This window comes from Heterodontus francisci, chromosome 11 (assembly GCF_036365525.1).
Source record: "Heterodontus francisci isolate sHetFra1 chromosome 11, sHetFra1.hap1, whole genome shotgun sequence".
Taxonomy (NCBI): Eukaryota; Metazoa; Chordata; class Chondrichthyes; order Heterodontiformes; family Heterodontidae; genus Heterodontus; species Heterodontus francisci.
In genome coordinates, this window is record NC_090381.1 from 30,362,004 (window position 1) to 30,381,606 (window position 19,603).

At 46.2% G+C, this 19,603-nt stretch overlaps 1 protein-coding gene across 5 annotated transcripts in view; it reads left to right on the plus strand.

The window, feature by feature from the left end:
• The window catches only part of kif1aa (kinesin family member 1Aa), a 520,143-nt gene that overhangs the window by 215,977 nt on the left and 284,563 nt on the right, over positions 1 to 19,603 (plus strand). For all 5 annotated transcript variants that reach the window (XM_068041901.1, XM_068041902.1, XM_068041905.1 and 2 more), the window contains exons 18-21: positions 526 to 598; positions 2,017 to 2,110; positions 7,252 to 7,400; positions 15,537 to 15,715. In XM_068041901.1, coding sequence (XP_067898002.1) covers positions 526 to 598; positions 2,017 to 2,110; positions 7,252 to 7,400; positions 15,537 to 15,715 — 495 coding nt within the window. The remainder of the gene's footprint in view (positions 1 to 525; positions 599 to 2,016; positions 2,111 to 7,251; positions 7,401 to 15,536; positions 15,716 to 19,603) is intronic.

Genomic DNA, 19,603 nt, shown 5'->3' on the forward strand with positions numbered 1-19,603 from the left:
TCAACCCACTAATTTATGGTAACCAAATAAGTCAAATTCTGTTTCCATTACATTGGATTCCAGAAGGCTTGTCAATGCTTTGGGATCATATATATTTATGATGTGATTCAATTCATATTTCTGTGGAAGTATCGTATCGCTTTGAAATTAATAATCCCATTGCAGAGAGAGCTTTAAGTCAGTCTGCAAGTTCTGCTGTACCTGACCTTGGAGTGTCTGATGGAACAGGGTGGGAGGGAGCTTTATTCTGTCTCTCACCTTTGTTGTGTCTGACCTGGGAATGTTTGATGGGAGAGTGTTGAGGGAGTTTTGCTCTGTATCTAACCTGTGCTGTACCTGACCTGGGAATGTTTGCTGACACAGTGCTGAAGGAGCTTTACCATAGGAATACACAACCTGATTCCCTAGGGTTACTTCCACCAGTGGTTTAATTACGTTCTCCATTGAAATGATTTGTAGTGGTATGTGATGCCTTTTTGGAATCAGCCTGAGAAAGGTGTTTTACTTTGTTGAACTGTTTCTCAGACTTCAGGAATTAGAAACCCAATATCGGAGAGAAAAGGAGGAGGCTGATTTACTGTTGGAACAGCAGAGATTGGTATGTGACAACACAGTTTCTTGAAAATTACTTAGCCAACAGCAAAAGCTCTCAGTTACCACCAATTCCAACTGTATCAGCTCTGCTTCCACTATGAATGCAGTGATAGGGGACACTGAATAAAAACCTGGAAGGTTAATCAGTGTGAGTTATGAACAGGAACTGGTCATTGGGCCCAACAAACTAATCTGTTCCTCATTGATCAATTCCACTTATCTGCCAGCTCACCCTCTGTCTCTTCAGAAGTGCAGTGATTGCCTCTTGAACACATGTATATAGTTCATCTCAATGGGCTTTCCACAACTCTAGTACTTCATCAGATTATAAGACATTCAATGAGACTCTCATTGAAAGGTAGAGAAGCTGTCCACCTGACCTAAAGGAACTGCCGATGTACAAAAAGCCACAGAGCTCCGTCAGAAGTCGGTGAAGTAAGATGAAGGGAAGGCTTGCAACAAGTGGGTTATGCATCCTGCGGTAAATTGGATTCCTAGCCTGTTTGACTGAAAGTTGACCTTGTGCTCTATTCCACTTGGGTTTCTGAAAGTGCTGCTCCACTTGTGATTCCAGCCTGGAATTCCAAGTGCTTCCATCACCAATGGGCAGCTATCTGAATCCAAAAAATTCTAATTCAAGCACGGAATTTTACAACGCCCTTCTCATTCTCTCATTCACTCACACTGTATAGAATTCTAATGAACTAAACCACTTTTTATTTACTTTCATTGATAAGGACTTCAGTGAATCAATTCCCTTCCTTTCATTCCCATAGTATAGAATTCTAATGAACTATATCTCTCCCCACTCACTCTTATGTTGTGGAATCCCAGTGGACTAAACTCCTTTCAATTTTCTCCCGTTTTATAGAAAACTAATGGTCTAAACATTTTTCCATTCATTCTCATTGCACAGAATTCCAAAGGAGCAAGTCCTCTTCCCATCCATTCCTGCTGCACAGAATTCGAGTGAACTAAACCTTTTCACATTTATCCTCACCGAATACAATTACACTGGACCATACCCCTTCCTATATGCGTTGTCCAACTGTGAATCTCAACTGTTGCTCACCAGCTATCTTCAGCCAGCAGTTTGAAAAGTATAAAATACAGAAATAAGAGAGGATTCTGGTTAGCCTGCACACTTCCCTTCAAAGCATTTAGAATTCTGTGACTATTCAACAGATGCTGACTGATTCAATGCCTTCGAATCAAGGGAATGCAGTATTTACTAGGCCCAGTCCTCGTGGCATTGGCCAGTCTTTGCAACACCTTCAATACCTCACTGTATCAACACAAAAGCAGTAGCGTTAGTGAACAGATGGCATTATTTACTGAACAGAAGCATTCTCTTTTAGAAAAGAAGTACTGTACAGCCATGCTTTTTTTTTATCACAGTTCCTTTTAACCTTTTCCTTCCAGGACTATGAAAGCAGACTTGAGGCTTTACAAAGGCAGATGGATTCCTGCTTTTACCCAGAAAATGCACAGGAAGATGAAGAGCCAGAGGAGGAAGGTAAGGGAACAGACCTCTCCATTGTTAATTCCTTTTTGCTGATTTCTGACTCATTGACGTTGGTGGAGCAGCACTGGAGGCTTTGCTGCAATGTGTGCAGGGTGTATTAACACCTGTAGAAAAGTTACAAAGTGCTTCTATTGTGTGGGGTTGTGGGCCTGCAGCTGTGATCTCCCAAAACTGAGTAACCGATTTCAGCTATGCCCCAACTAAGTTACAAGCACTTTTCCACAGGGAAGGAAAGAGTCAACTATAAGCTAAAATAAAAGCAAAATACTGCAGATGCTGGAAATCTGAAATAAAAACAGAAAGTGCTGGAAATGCTCAGCAGGTCTGGCGTAGCAGTGGAGAGAGAAGCAGAGTTAACGTTTCAGGTCTGTGACCTTTCATCAGAACTGGCAAAGGTAAAAAAAGTATTAGGTTTTAAGCAGGTGAAGGGAGGGGGTTGCTGGTGGGGAAGAGAACAAAAGGGAAGGTGTGTGATAGGGCAGGAGAGATTAAATAACGGCAGCACAGTGGCGCAGTGGTTAACACCGCAGCCTCACAGCTCCAGTGACCCGGGTTCGATTCTGGGTACTGCCTGTGTGGAGTTTGCAAGTTCTCCCTGTGTCTACGTGGGTTTTCTCCGGGTGCTCCGGTTTCCTCCCACACGCCAAAGACTTGCAGGTTGATAGGTTAATTGGCCATTATAAATTGCCCATAGCATAGGTAGGTGGTAGGGAAATATAGGGACAGGTGGGGATGTGGTAGGAACATGGAATTAGTGTAGGATTAGTATAAATGGGTGGTTGATGGTCGGCACAGACTCGGTGGGCCAAAGGGCCTGTTTCAGTGCTGTATCTCTAAACTAAACTAACAAAGATGTCCTGGGGCAAAGGCAAAGCGCATGTTAATGGTTGTGGTGAAAAACAAATCATTAGTCCAGAGAGGGTGTTAATGGCAGAACAATGACCAGCTCTGTCCAAAAGCACAAACATGAGAAACAGGCACGTAGTTAAAAAAAAATAGTAATTTTTTTTTTTAAAGAGATAAAAAGTAAAAAAGGCCAGTCATGCTCTGAACTTGTTGAACTCCATGTTGAATCCACAAGGTAGAGTGCCTAATCGAAAGATGCTGATCCTCAAGCTTGCATTGATGTTCACTGAAACACTGCATCAGGCCAAGGACAGAAATGTGGACATGAGAGCAGGGTGGTGTGTTGAAATGGCTAGCAACTGGAAGCTCGGGGTCATGCTTTCGGACTGAACGGAGGTGTCCTGCAAAGTGGTCACCCAATCTACGTTTGGTCTCCCCGATTCAGCGGCAACTGCATTGTGAGCAGTGAATACAGTATACTAAATTGAAGGAAGTACAAGTAAATTGCTGCTTCACCTATGTCATTTCGACAATTTCCTGTTTCCTGGCCCTAACCACCTCCTCTTCACTATGGTGGTCCAATCTCTCTACATCTCCATCCCCCACCAGGATGGTCTGAGGGCTCTCCGCTTCTTCCTTGAACAGAGGCCCAACCAGTCCCCATTCACCACCACCCTCCTCTGCCTGGCTGAATTTATTCTGATATTGAACAACTTCTCCTTCAACTCCACTCGCTTCCTTCATGGGTCCGCATGGGTCCGAGTTATGCTTGTCTTTTTGTGGGTTATGTCGAACATTCCAGTCCTACTCAGGGCCCCCTTACTCACCTCTTTGTCCGGTACATTGATGACTGTATCGGTGACGCTTCCTGCTCTTGCCCCGAACTGGAAAACTTCATCAAATTTGCTTCCAATTTCCACCCTTCTCTCACCTTTACATTCTCTATCTCTGACACTTCCCTTCCCTTCCTCGACTTTTCTGTCTCCATCTCTGGGGATAGACTGTTCACGAATATTCATCATAGGCCCAGCGACCCCCACAGCTACCTTGACTGCACTTCCTCACACTCTGTTTCCTGTAAGGACTCTATCCCATTCTCCCAGTTTCTCCATTTCTGACACATTTTTTCTGATGATGCAACCTTCCACAACAGCACTTCTGATATGTCTTCCTTTGTCCTCAACCGTGGATTTCCCCCTGCTGTGGTTGACAGGGCCCTCAACTATGTCCGACCCATTTCCCGCACTTCTGCCCCCACCCCTTCCGCTTCCTCTCAGAACTGCGACAGGGTTCCCCTTGTCCTTATTTTCCATCTCAACAGCCTCCATCCAAAGGATCATCCGACGCCATTTTCGCCACCTCCAGAATGATGCCACCACCAAACACATCTTCCCCTTCCCCCGCCTGTCAGCATTCCGAAGGCATCGTTCCCTCAGCGACACCCTGGTCCACTCCTCCATCACCCCCGACACCTCGGCCCCTTCCTACGGCACCTTCCCCTGTACTCGCGGGAGGTGTAATACCTGCCCTTTTACATCCTCTCTCCTCACTATCCAAGGCCCCAAATACTCCTTCCAGATGATGCAGCGATTTACTTGTAATTCTTTCAATTTAATACACTGTATTTGCTGCTCACAATACGGTCGCCTGTATATTGGGGAGACCAAACGCAGATTGGGTGACTGCTTTGCGGAACACCTCCACTCAGTCCGAAAGCATGACCCCGAGCTTCTGGTTGCTTGCCATTTCAACACTCCCCCCCAACTGCTCTCATGCTCACAATTCTGTCCTTGGCCTGCTGTAGTGTTCCAGTGAACATCAATGCAAGCTTGCGGAGTAGCACCTTATCTTTCAATTAGGCACTCTACAGCCTTGTGGACTCAATATTGAGTACAATAATTTCAGAGCATGACTGGCCTTTTTTAATTTTTTAATTATTTTATTTTTTAAACCATCTGCCTGTTTCTCATGTTTGTGCTTTTGGACAGAGCTGCTCATTGATCCGATATTAACACTCACTCTAGACTAATGCTTTGTCTTTCACCACAACCATTAATATGCCCTTTGCTTTTATCCCATGACATCTTTGTTATTTAATCTCTCCTGCCTGCCTCCCCATCACACACCTTCCCTTTTGTTCTCTTCCCTACCACCGACCCCCTCCCTTCACCTGCTTAAAACCTAATACTTTTCTTCCCTTTGGCAGTTCTGATGAAAGGTCACAGACCTGAAACGTTAACTCTGCTCCTCTCTCCACAGCTGCTGCTTGACCTGCTGAGTATTTCCAGCACTTTCTGTTTTCAGTTCAACTATAGGCTACTTGAGTACATCTCCTGCAGCTGCAGTTGCTTTGGGAGGACTTTGATTAGTAGGGCACAGGAAGATGAAGAACGGGGGAACTGGGTGGGAGAGTGGGTCAGACACTGTCCTTTCACATTCTGGGACTGCATGGGAAAGTGGGTCAGACACTGTCCTTTCACACTCTGGGACTGAGTGGGACAGTGGGTCAGACACTGTCCTTTCACATTCTGAGACTGGGTGGTACAGTGGGTCAGACACTGTCCTTTCACATTCTGGGAATGCATTGGAAAGTGGGTCAGACACTGTCCTTTCACACTCTGGGACTGCATTGGAAAGTGGGTCAGACACTGTCCTTTCACACTCTGGGACTGAGTGGGACAGTGGGTCAGACACTGTCCTTTCACACTCTGGGACTGAGTGGGACAGTGGGTCAGACACTGTCCTTTCACATTCTGGGACTGGGTGGTACAGTGGGTCAGACACTGTCCTTTCACATTCTGGGACTGCATTGGAAAGTGGGTCAGACACTGTCCTTTCACACTCTGGGACTGAGTGGGACAGTGGGTCAGACACTGTCCTTTCACACTCTGGGACTGAGTGGGACAGTGGGTCAGACACTGTCCTTTCACATTCTGGGACTGGGTGGTACAGTGGGTCAGACACTGTCCTTTCACATTCTGGGACTGCATTGGAAAGTGGGTCAGACACTGTCCTTTCACACTCTGGGACTGAGTGGGACAGTGGGTCAGACACTGTCCTTTCACATTCTGGGACTGCATTGGAAAGTGGGTCAGACACTGTCCTTTCACACTCTGGGACTGAGTGGGACAGTGGGTCAGACACTGTCCTTTCACACTCTGGGACTGAGTGGGACAGTGGGTCAGACACTGTCCTTTCACATTCTGGGACTGCATTGGAAAGTGGGTCAGACACTGTCCTTTCACATTCTGGGACTGCATTGGAAAGTGGGTCAGACACTGTCCTTTCACACTCTGGGACTGAGTGGGACAGTGGGTCAGACACTGTCCTTTCACACTCTGGGACTGAGTGGGACAGTGGGTCAGACACTGTCCTTTCACATTCTGGGACTGGGTGGTACAGTGGGTCAGACACTGTCCTTTCACATTCTGGGACTGCATTGGAAAGTGGGTCAGACACTGTCCTTTCACACTCTGGGTCTGAGTGGGACAGTGGGTCAGACACTGTCCTTTCACATTCTGGGACTGCATTGGAAAGTGGGTCAGACACTGTCCTTTCACACTCTGGGACTGAGTGGGACAGTGGGTCAGACACTGTCCTTTCACACTCTGGGACTGGGTGGTGCAGTGGGTCAGACACTGTCCTTTCACATTCTGGGACTGCATTGGAAAGTGGGTCAGACACTGTCCTTTCACATTCTGGGACTGGGTGGTACAGTGGGTCAGACACTGTCCTTTCACATTCTGGGACTGGGTGGCACAGTGGGTCAGACACTGTCCTTTCACACTCTGGGACTGGGTGGTACAGTGGGTCAGACACTGTCCTTTCACATTCTGGGACTGCATTGGAAAGTGGGTCAGACACTGTCCTTTCACACTCTGGGACTGAGTGGGACAGTGGGTCAGACACTGTCCTTTCACACTCTGGGACTGAGTGGGACAGTGTAGACACTGCCCTTTCACACTCTGGGATTGGGTGGGACAGTGGGGCAGACACTGTCCTTTCACCCTCTGGGACTGGGTGGTCATTTAAGGTAATGTCATTTAATGTCAATTTGTGACAGTCTCATTCGAGAAAGTCCACAACATTACTCATAATTTAGCACTTAAATCTCATTCAGAGTGATATGTGGATGATAATCATTGTAGGTATTGGGAACTGTGGTGTAGGAGGTCATTCCGGCATATTGTTGGTGTTGGAAGGCTTGGCTTTAGAGTGACATGTACCAGGTTTGACTCCTGAATCTCTTGCTCTAAAATGTTTTCCGTTGTTGCCTTTCTGCACAGTGCAATGGACAGAGCGGGAGTTTGAGTTGGCTCTATGGGCATTCCGTAAGTGGAAATGCTACCAGTTTACCTCCTTGCGGGACCTGCTCTGGGGGAACGCCATCTTCCTGAAAGAGGCTAATGCCATCAGTGTGGAGTTGAAGAAAAAGGTAATCGACAACTTTTCAAGGACACACAGATGAAGACCAGGCTATGCTGTCTGTTAGCCTGCTGTATGGTTATCAGCTGGATTGATTCAAGCAAAATCTGACCATAACCCTGTCCATAGAATGTTTTCGAGTTTCTTAGAGCAGCACGCTCTTGAACCAACCAGAGAGCAGGTTATATTAGACTTGGTATTGTGTAGAGTCATCGAGTCATTCAGCACAGAAACAGGCCCTTCGGCCCACTGCGTCCATGCCAACCATAATGCCTATCTATACTAATCCCACCTGCCTGCATTAATTCCATATCCCTCTCTGCCTTGCTCATTCAAGTACCTGTCCAGATGCCTCTTAAATGTCGCTACTGTTCCTGCCTCCACCACCTCCTCAGCCAGCTCAATCCAGATACCCACTATTCTTTGTGTAAAAAAATTACCCCTTTGATCCCCTTTGAACCTCCTCCCTCTCACCTGAAATCTATGCCCTGTAGTTTTAGTCACCCTTACCATGGGAAACAGACTCTGGCTATCAACCCTATCTATGCGTCTCATAATTTTATATACCTCTATCATGTCCCCTCTCAGCCTCCTTCACTCCAGGGAAAACAGACCCAGCCTATCCAATCTCTCTTTATAACTCAAGCCCCCCCAAACCAGGCAATATCCTTGTGAATCTTTTCTGCACCTCTCTAGATTAATCACATCTTTCCTGTAGTACGGCGACCAGAACTGCACACAGTACTCCAAATGTGGCCTAACCAATGTTATGTACAACTGTAACATGACAGCCCAACTCTTGTACTCAGTGCCTTGGCCAATGAACGCAAGCATGCCATACACCTTCTTCACCACCCTGTCTACTTGTGTTGCCACTTTCAGGAAACTATGTACTTGCACCCCAAGGTCTCTCTGCTCAACAACACTCCCCAGGGCCCTGCCATTCACTGTATATGTCCTGCCCTGGTTTAACTTCCCAAAATGCATCACTTCGCACTTGTCTGCGTTAAATTCCATTTGCCAATCCCTTGCCCACTTTCCCAGTTTATCTATATCCTGTTGTAACCTTAGACAACCTTCGTCACTGTCCACTATGCCACCAATTTTGGTGTCATCTGCAAACTTACTAATCATGCCCCCTACATTCACGTCCAAGTCATTAATATATATGACAGACAACAGAGGGCCCAGCACTGATCCCTGCGGCACACTACTGGTCACCGGCCTCCAACCTGAAAACAGCCCGCCACCACCACCCTCTGCCTCCTATCACCAAGCCAATTTTGTATCCAATTGGCTAGCTCACCCTGGATCCCATGTGTTTCAACCTTCTGGACCAGCCTTCCCCATCTGATCCCTTAGCACTGAGGCAGTCCCAGTCAATATTAGGGAAGTTAAAATCACCTACTATTACAACCCTATAATTCCTACACCTATCTATGATTTCCCTACATATATGCTCCTCCAATTCCCTCTGACTATTGGGGGGCCTATAGTGTAATCTCATCAAAGTGATCACCCCTTTCTTATTTCTAAGTTCTACCCATATGAACTCGCTGTACTTTCGCCCCTGGATATCCTCTCTAAGTAATGCCCTGATGTCCTCCCTAACCAATAGTGCAACTCCCCCTCCTCTCTTACCTCCACCTCTGTCACGCCGGAAGCATCGGTACCCTGGAACATTGAGCTGCCAGTCCTGCCCATCCCTCAACCACGTTTCCGTATTAGCTATAATATCACAATCCCATGTATCGATCCATGCTCTGATGTAACAGGATTAATTAATGAACTCAGAGTAAAGGCACCTCTAGGTAGCAGCGATCACAATATGATTGAATTTTACATCCAGTTTGAAAGAGAGAGTGAGTCTAAGACTAGTATTTTAAGCTTAAATAAGGGCAACTATGTGGGCATGAAAGCTGACCTAGCTGAACTGAACTGGGTTACTAAGCTAGTGATAGATCAATAGAGAAGCAGTGGCAGACATTTGAGGGGATATTTCAGAATATGCAGGATAAGTATATTCCTACTATAAGCAAAAATTCTAAGGGGAGGAACCACCATCTGTGGTTAACTGAAGAAGTTAAGAAAAGCATCAAGCTTAAGGAAAAAGCATATAATTGCACAAAGATAAGTGGCAGGTCAGATGATTGGTCCGAATATAAAGAACGGCAGGGAATGACTAAAAGGTTAATCAGGAGAAAGAAGTTAGAGTATGAGAGGAAGCTAGCTAGAAATGTAAAAACAGATAGCAAGAATTTCGACAAGTATTTAAAAGGAAATGAGTAAGTAAAGTGAATGTTGGTCCTCTAAAGAGTGAGAATGGGGAATTAATGGTAGATAATAAGGAAATGGCAGATGAAATGAACAAATATTTTGCTTCTGTCTTCACTATAGAGGATACAAAAAACATTCTCGTAATAGCTGTAAATCAAGAGGTAGAAGGAAGGGAGGAACTTGGTGAAATTGCAATCACCAGTGAAGCGGTACTGAGCAAACTGATGGAGCTGCGGGCTGACAAGTCCCCGGGTCCTGATGGACTTCATCCTAGGGTATTAAAAGAGGTGGCTAATGATGCGTTGGTGTTAATTTTTCAAAATTCGCTAGATTCTGGAAAGTTTCCATCAGACTGGAAAGTAGCAAATATAACCCCTCTATTCAAGAAGTGAGGGGGTGGGGTTGGGGAGACAGAAAGCAAGCAACTATAGGCCAGTTAGCTTGACGTTTGTCATGGGGAAGGTGTTAGAATTGATCATTAAAGAGGCTATAGCTGGGCACTCAGAAAAACTCAAGGTAATCGGGAATAGTCAGCATGGCTTTGTGAAAGGAAAATCATGTTTATCCAATATATTGGAGATCTTTGCAGGAGTAACATACGCTGTGGATAAAGGGGAGCCCGGTGATGTAATATTTGGATTTCCAGAAGGCATTTGACACAGGGTGCCACATAAAAGGTTATTGCACAAAGTAGGAGCTCATGGTGTAGGGGGTAACATATTAGCATGGATAGAAGATTGGCTGGCTGGCAGAAAACAGAGAGTATGCATAAATGGGTCCTTTTCTGATTGGCAGGATGTGCCAAGTGGAATCCCGCAGGGGTTTGTGCTGGGGCCTCAACTTTTTACAATTTATATCAAGGACTTAGAAGAGGAGAGCGATGGCATGGTAGCTAAATTTATAGATGACACAAAGATAGGTAGGAAAGTATGTTGTGAAGAGGACAGAAGGAGGTTGCAGACCGATTATAGATAGGTTGAGTGAGTGGGCAAAAATCTGGCCGATGGAGTATAATGTTAGAAAATGTGAAGTTGTTCACTTTGGCAGGAAGAATAAAAAAATAGACTATTAATTAAACGGAGAATGACTGCAGAATTCCAAGGTGCAGAGGGATCCAGGTGTTCTAGTGCATGAGTCTGAAAAAGTTAGTATGCAGGTACAGCAAGTAATAAAGAAGGATAATCAAATGCTATCCTTCATTACGAGAGAAATTGAAAATAAAAGTATGCTTCAGTTATACAGGGAAATGGTGAGACCTTAACTCAAATACTGTGTGCTGTTTTGGTCTCCTTATTTAAGGAAGGATGTAATTGTGTTGGAGGCGGTTCAGAGGAGGTTCACTAGATTGAGACCTGGAATGAGTGGGTTGTCTTCTGAGGAAAGGTTGGACAGATTGGGCTTGTGTTCACTGGAGTTTAGAAGAGTGAGGGGAGGCTTTATTGAAGTATATAAAGATCCTGAACGGTCTTGACAAGGTGGATGTGGAAAAGATGTTTCCTCTTGTGGGTGCGTCTAGAGCTACGGGGCACTGTTTCAAACTTAGGGATCGCCCTTTTAGGACAGAGATGAGGAGAATTTTTTTCTCTGAGGGTTGTGTGACGTTGGAACTCTCTGCTAGAGGTGTGCAAAAGAAACCCGATGCGAGCCCGAATTCTGGACCTGGAAGTCCGATCCCACCCGTCCCAAACCGGGCACATGTCATCGGGACCCGTCGGGGTTGGGTCGGGACAGGCTTCCGGGTCCAGCATTCGGACTTGAACATAGAACATAGAACAGTACAGCACAGTACAGGCCCTTCGGCCCACGATGTTGTGCCGACCCTTTAACCTACTCTTAGATCAAACTACCTACATACCCTTCATTCTACTATCATCCATGTACCTATCCAAGAGTCGCTTAAATGTCCCTAATGTATCTGCTTCTACTACCACTGCTGGCAGTGCATTCCACGCACCCACCACTCTCTGTGTAAAGAACCTACCTCTGACATCTCCCCTAAACCTTCCTCCAATCACCTTAAAATTATGCCCCCTGGTGATAGCCCTTTCCACCCTGGGAAAAAGTCTCTGGTTATCCACTCTATGCCTCTCATCATCTTATTCACCTCTATCAAGTCACCTCTCATCCTTCTTCGCTCCAATGAGAAAAGCCCTAGCTCCCTCAACCTTTCTTCATAAGACATGCCCTCCAGTCCAGGCAACATCCTGGTAAATCTCCTCTGCACCCTCTCTAAAGCTTCCACATCCTTCCTATAATGAGGCGACCAGAACTGAACACAATATTCCAAGTGTGGTCTAACCAGGGCTTTATAGAGCTGCAGCATAACCTTGCGGCTCTTAAACTCAATCCCCCTGTTAATGAAAGCCAACACCCCATACGCCTTCTTAACAACCCTATCAACTTGGGTGGCAACTTTGAGGGATCTATGGACGTGGACCCCAAGATCCCTCTGTTTCTCCACACTGCCAAGAATCCTGTCTTTAAGCCTGTATTCTGCATTCAAATTCAACCTTCCAAAATGAATCACTTCACACTTTTCCAGGTTGAACTCCATCTGCCACTTCTCAGCCCAGCTCTGCATCCTGTCAATGTCCCATTGCAACCTACAACAGCCCTCCACACTATCCACAACTCCAGCAACCTTTGTGTCATCGGCAAACTTACTAACCCAGCCTTCCACTTCCTCATCCAAGTCATTTATAACAATCACAAAGAGCAGAGGTCCCAGAACAGATCCCTGCGGAACACCACTGGTCACCGAGCTCCATGCTGAATACTTTCCATCTACTACCACCCTCTGTCTTCTATGGGCCAGCCAATTCTGTATCCAGACAGCCAAATTTCCCTGTATCCCATGCCTCCTTACTTTCTGAATGAGCCTACCATGGGGAACCTTATCAAACGCCTTGCTAAAATCCACATACACCACATCCACTGCTCTTCCTTCATCAATGTGTTTTGTCACATCTTCAAAGAATTCAATAAGTCTTGTGAGGCATGATCTGCCCCTCACAAAGCCATGCTGACTATCTCTAATCAAACTATGCTTTTCCAAATAATCATAAATCCTGTCTCTCAGAATCCTCTCCAATAATTTGCCCACCACCGACGTAAGACTGACTGGTCTGTAATTCCCAGGGTTATCCCTATTCCCTTTCTTGAACAAGGGAATAACATTTGCCACCCTCCAATCATCTGGTACTACTCCAGTGGACAGTGAGCACGCAAAGATCATCGCCAAAGGCACGGCAATCTCTTCCCTCACTTCCCGTAATAACCTTGGGTACATCTCGTCTGGCCCCGGGGACTTATCCCTGATCGGCCCTACCCTCACTCTGGCCATCCTCTTGTTCCTCACATAAGTGTAGAACGCCTTGGGATTTTCCTTAATCCGACCCGCCAAGACTTTTTCATGTCCCCTTCTAGCTCTCCTAAGTCCATTCTTCAGTTCCTTCCTGGCTACCTTGTAACCCTCTAGAGCCCTGTCTGATCCTTGCTTCCTCAACCTTAAGTAAGCTTCCTTCTTCCTCTTGACTAGCTGTTCCACATCTCTTGTCATGCAAGGTTCCTTCACCCTACCATCCCTTCCTTGCCTCATCGGGACAAACCTATCTAGCAGTCGCAGTAAGTGCTCTATGAACAACCTCCACATTTCTGTCATGCATTTCCCTGAGAACATCTGTTCCCAATTTAAGCTCCCCAGTTCCTGCCTAATAGCATTGTAATTCCCCCTCCCCCAATTAAATAGTTTCCCATCCCGTCTGCTCCTGTCCCTCTCCATAACTATAGTAAAGGTCAGGGAGTTGTGATCACTATCAACGAAATGCTCTCCCACCGAGAGATCTGCCACCTGGCCTGGTTCGTTGCCAAGCACCAAATCCAACATAGCCTCCCCTCTAGTCGGCCTATCTACATATTGAGTCAGGAAACCTTCCTGGACACACCTGACAAAAACTGCTCCATCCAAACTATTTGCACTAAGGAGGTTCCAATCAATGTTAGGGAAGTTGAAGTCACCCATGACAACAACCCTGTTACTTCTGCACCTTTCCAAAATCTGCCTCCCAATCTGTTCCTCCGTGTCTCTGTTGCTATTGGGGGGTCTATAGAAAACTCCCAACAAAGTGACTGCTCCTTTCCTGTTTCTGACTTCCACCCATACTGACTCAGTAGACAAACCCTCCTCGACGCCCTCCCTTTCTGCAGCTGTGATACTATCCCTGACTTGGGTCGGGTTTCCTTTGCACACCTCTACTCTCTGCCTCAGGAGGTGGTGGAGGCGGGGTCATTGAATATTTTAAAGGCAGAGGTATATAGATTCTTGTTAGGCAAGGGAATCAAAGGTTATCGGGGGTAGATGGGAGTGTGGAATTTGAGACACAAACCGATCAGCCATGATCTTAATGAATGGCAGAGCAGGCTAGATGGACCGAATGGCCTACTTCTGGTCCTAATTCAAATGTTTGTTTGAAATGTGCTGTGAAGCAGGATGTTTAAGAAATCTCACACAATGCCTCTGTGCATGTCATCAGATTCTTAAATTGAACATATATTTTTTAAGCACCTCCAGATACATGAACATAGCTCTGACAGCCCCACTATAAACCTGGGGATGGATATCATTGTCAGGTCAGGTCTTGATGACCTTGAGTGAGGAAGGACATCACAATTAGGTCATAAATGTAGAGGTCACTAAGTTAGTGTGAGGCGAGGCCATAGAGATACTTAAGACCAGACGTATTTTGTAATAGACATACCACACATGGAGTGCCAGTGGAGCTTAGAGAATATGAAAGGGTAGTAGGAGAGGGTGGGCTAGTGGAGCTGGGAGAGTGAGGAGGGGGATAGATGGCAAGAGTGAGAGGAGAGGATTAGGAATTGTGGTATTTTTTATGGGCGAGGACACAGGATGCAGTGTTTTTGATGAGATGATGTTGTGGAGGATTTTGTTGGAAAAGCTAGCTCAAAGAATGTTTCAGAGGTTAAGCCTTGAGGTGATGAAGGCGTGAGCTAGGGTTTTGGTGCCAGAAGATGAAAGATAGCGGCTGCAAGCAAAGCATGTAGTGGAGGTGGAAGAGAGTTGTTTTGGTAGCAGAGCATGTCTATGGGAGGAAGCTGAGCTCAGAGTTTAGTGGGGAGAGACCGAGGTACCATATCTGTTCATTTTTCTTGAGATGGTAACGAAGGAAGTTGATGGAATAGAGGCAAGAGGCACAATGTATTGATGCGAGGAAGGCCTCAGTCTTTTCCAGGTTCAGATATTACACAGGAAATTTGAGAGTCTGACCTTAACTTTTGGATCAATGGAGGAAACAATAAGGTACAGCTAGGTACCTTCAGTACACTTGTGGAAACTGAGCCCCTCACAATGAAGTAGCTTGTAGATAATGAAGACGGAGAGCCAAGAAGAGCTCAACTAGAGGTGAGCATATGAGCTGAAGAGGAAAACCCATTGGCAGCAATGTGGTGACTGTTGAGATGTTGGAGGAGGATGGAATTATCAACTGTACCAGAGGTGGCAGAGAGGTCTGGCAGGACATGTGGAGATAGGGAGTCATAGTCTCAGTCATACAGGATGTCATTTGTGACCTTGACTGTTGTGACCTCAGTACTGTGGCAGGGCAGAAGCTAAATTAGGTGGACTCAAATAAGGATTGATGACAGAGGTGATGGCATAATTATAAGGCAAAATGCATTCCAGGACATGTGAGAGGAAGGGAAGGTTTGCATGTTTGTTGATGCTAGAGAAGGCACGCCAACAAAACTCACCATCTCCTCAACAATTAAACATATGGGCACCAGATATGTAAATTCTGGGAAGGAGGACCATGGAAACCTGTTTCAAAAGTTTTGCCTTCTATTTAAACAGGTACAGTTCCAATTCGTGCTCCTCACAGACACATTGTACTCCCCTCTACCTCCTGACCTCATGCCTCCTGATGCAGTCAAGGACAGGGAGAAGCGCCCATTCCCACGGACCATTGTGGCCGTGGAAGTCCAAGACCAGAAGAATGGAGCGACACATTACTGGACCCTGGAGAAACTCAGGTATGAGGCAGTAAGAGGTAGCAGGTAACTGGACACAGCCATTGTTTCTTGGAGGGTACAGCTAGGTGGAGATACTATACATAGAGAGACAAATAAGGTAAGTTACCATGAGCCAGTTCACTCAAATACACTGTGCTGGACTAGTATAATCTGGCATCTTTGTGCAAGTAGATAGCCAGCACAATTTTGTACTTGAAAAATGGTTCGGTTTCATAAACAGTACAAGGCAAGTTAGACAAGGCTGCACTTTCTGATGGGGGCATGAGTCAAAGAATAGGATTGATATGTTGTGGTTATGTATATACTGTTGTTCACACTACTACCTAGTGAGGCTTTGCTGTGAAAACTCCTGTTGCTCCTGTTACGACCCGGTGAGAAAGATGTCTAGGGGTCCCTATCAACCTTCACCTGGTCTTACCGTATCACGGTTTAATTTTGAACACACCGTGTTTTTAGTTCCCCCTTGGTGTATCCTGTTCACTGCTTTCCAACTATAAGGAAAAGAAATCAGCACAAACAGGTTTCTTTAGGTTTAAAGAAGAAAGGTTGAAATTTATTAAACTTGAATTTAATCCCTAATTCGGTTGATGCCTATGGATACACGACGCCCCCACGCTAGCATGAATATGCGATACACACATGCAAATAGAGACAGAAAAAGAGCAGAAGAAAGATAAAGTGGAAATGTTTGAGGCAATGTCTGAAGAGTTTTTGTTGGGGTTCTTTGAGCTTACCGTAGAGTCTTTGATTGTAGATAGATCTTGCTTTTCGCTGGGACCCAGTATTCTTCTTAAACCTTGATTGCTGTCAGAAACTTTTCTCTCTTGCGGTTCATGTGGGTTCAGAGGCTTGTGAGAAAGAGATGGGAGCAGACAGGAGAGAGCTTCTGAGTCCAGGAGCAAACAGTATTTTCTGAGTTCAAACTCTCTGTGGCTAGTTCAAAAAACCCTGGGACAGCCCGTTAATCATGTGACCAGCTGGTCCAGCCAGTCCTGGCCCCTGTGGATTGCATCACCCCAGCAGGCCCTGGAATGTGCTTCCCCACCTCCTCATTGTCCGGTGATCAACATCCATTGTGGGTTGAATGTATCAGGGAATGATCCTTTGTCTACACAAGCACCATCTGTTTTTCCAGCTACGCCTGATCTGTTCAACAAGTTATTTCCTCGCTCCAGCAACAGTTCAAAATCAATGTTCATATGACAAAACCAATGTGCCTCATTCTTGGCTGGTAAGGGCCTGTGTGACACCTCCACACCCAGCAGAATGAAATGCGATTTGAGAAAAGCGCATTTCCTTAAAAGGGTCGAGAGAAAATATAAGATACAGAAAAAAACACGCATTTCTCTCATTCATTCCCATTCATTCATAAATCCTAAAACCTATTACAGCCTGTCTTTTCTTAGTGCCGGTGCTGCTTTAATTGCCCCTTTTTTGGCACCCCAATAAACATTTGGTTCTTCGGGGAGGTATTCTTCAGTTTTCCCATTTCCATGGCTGCCTAGGGTCTTGGAGATGGTTGGGTTGAATTAGCCCTGAGTTGGATTTTTTCTTCAGGAGAGTCAGTAGCGGGTGGGTCTATCCTGAACTCTCTGTCAGTGCTTTGCTCAGTCATGCAAAGGCTTTTGACTTCAGGGGATGGGTGGTTCACTTTTTTTCTGACTGTGGGGGAGGATTCTTTGCTAATCTCCCCTTTGTCCTCTGCGACACTCCTGCCTGCAGGTATTTGTGCAGACTCTACTGCACTCCCCTGTGGCACTTCGACTAGGTGAGGCATCACCCTCACAGTTTCTCTGTCCCCAAGAGGTCTTTCTTTGTCTCTGCAGGTTCCTGTAAATGCTGTTAGAAACTCTGATGGGGTGCTTCTAGTGTCTGCGTTTACATAGAAGGATGTGGGGTCTAACTTTTCACATTTTTCGGGATTGGCTGACTGGACAGTAGGGGCTTTCATCTGGGATTCCCTTAAACCTGCCCTCTTAGATGCTTTTCCATTTCCCATTTCGAAACTTTTGCCAGCCTTGTGCCTGCCTGTCCCCTTTTGATCTCGGCAGGGGTCCCTTACAGCTCACCAGCCCTCTGCTGGAGGGTCCTTCTAACACTGGTACAGGACTTAGGGGTACAGGTTTCACTGTAGGTTGGGGTTTCCCCTCAACCTGGCACATGTGGCAACTCCTGCAGTACTCCACCACATCTTTGTGGAGTTTTGGCCAGTCAAACTGCTAACTTATGCGGGCTTTGGTCTTTCGTATACCGGCATGTACAGCCACTGTAGTCACGTGGGCCCTTAATATTTTTCTCTGGTACCTCTGTGGCACCACTAACTGTCCACTCCTTGCCCTCAGGTCTGTGAGGAGAACTCCATTTCCTCATCAGTACCTCATTCTTTAAATAGTAGCAATCAGGGACTCCCTCTGCTTCACTTTCAGAATGGGCAGCCTGTGCTAACCGTCGCAATACTGGGTCAGCTCGCTGAGCCTCACCTAGGGAAAATCCATTTAGTTCATTCCCAGGGTCTCCGAACGTTCCAAAGGAAGTGTCAGACTGACAGACCTGATCATCTGCCTGCAGTGTCAATTCAGTCGCCTCTGGGGGAGCTGGTTTGATCATGGCCTGATCCACTATACATTCAAGGAAATTGCAGGCGTCCGTCTCCTGCCACTGACCTCCTGCGGTCATTCTTTCACTACTGGGTGGGCTACCATCTTCACTGCTGCCAGATCATTACCTAGGAGCAGGTCAGCCCCGTCCACAGGCAAACTAGGGACCATCCCTACGGTCACCAGTCCCGAAACTAGGTCGCACTCCAGGTGCTCCCGGCGTACAGGTACAGGCATACACTGCCCTCCGATACCATTCACCATCATTTTGGTGTTCACTGCATTCTCTGGGGGAAAGGTCAGGCCTTTTCCCAGTAAAAGGGATCTAGTGGCCCCTGTGTCCCTGAGGATTACTGTGGGCTTGCTTGCCCAACTCGAGGGATATGGGGTTACTCTTCCTTCAGACACAAAACACTGATAACCTTCAGGAATCCTGTTGAATTTTCCTGCACTTGCAGCCGTGAGCTTCCTGGGTCTCACTCTTACTGCAGTTAAAGGCACACCTGTTCTGCTGTGCTTTCCATCATATTTCCTTCTTCACTGAGCGGGTGTGCCCTGATTAACCCTACAGGTCTTCCCTTTAGTTTCCAGCAGTCAGCTTTTAAATGCCCTGCTTTATTACAATGGAAGCACACAGGTCTCCGGGTCTCACTCTTGCTCACAGCACCTTCCTTTTTGGCTAGAGGAGGGCCCCCTGTGTCTCCTGCTTTCCTTTCTCTCCCAGGACTGCTTGGGCCCCTATCGCCTTCCTACCCTTTGTCCCTTTCGGATATGTGGGGATGACTAGGAAAGGTTCTGCCCTGGGAAACCGACTGATAAATTAAAGCAAACTCATCAGCTAGAACGGCCACTTGCCGGGCTCTCTAACCCGCTGCTCCTCTACATGGGTCCTTATTCAGAGCAGGAGAGAGCTTTTAAATTCCTCTTACAGAATTACTTCTCTGAGAGTCTCATAGCTGAGCTGTATGTTAAGAGCCCTGAGCCATTTTCAAAATCCAGCTGCTTACTTATTTCAAACTCCAGATAGGTTTGATTAGCTTGCTTCTGGAGGGTTCTAAACTTTTGGTGATCGGCTTCGACTACTAATTCATATGCCCCGAGGATAGCACTTTTTGTCAGTTCGTAATTTGGTGAACTCTCATCTGGCAACAAGGAATAAACCTCATGGGCTTTTCCAGTTAGCTTGCTTTGTAATAAAAGAGGCCAGGTCTCAGCTGGCCATTTTAGCTGCCTTGCCAGTTTCTCAAAGGACACAAAATAATTCTCTACATCCTCCTCATTGAATTTTGGA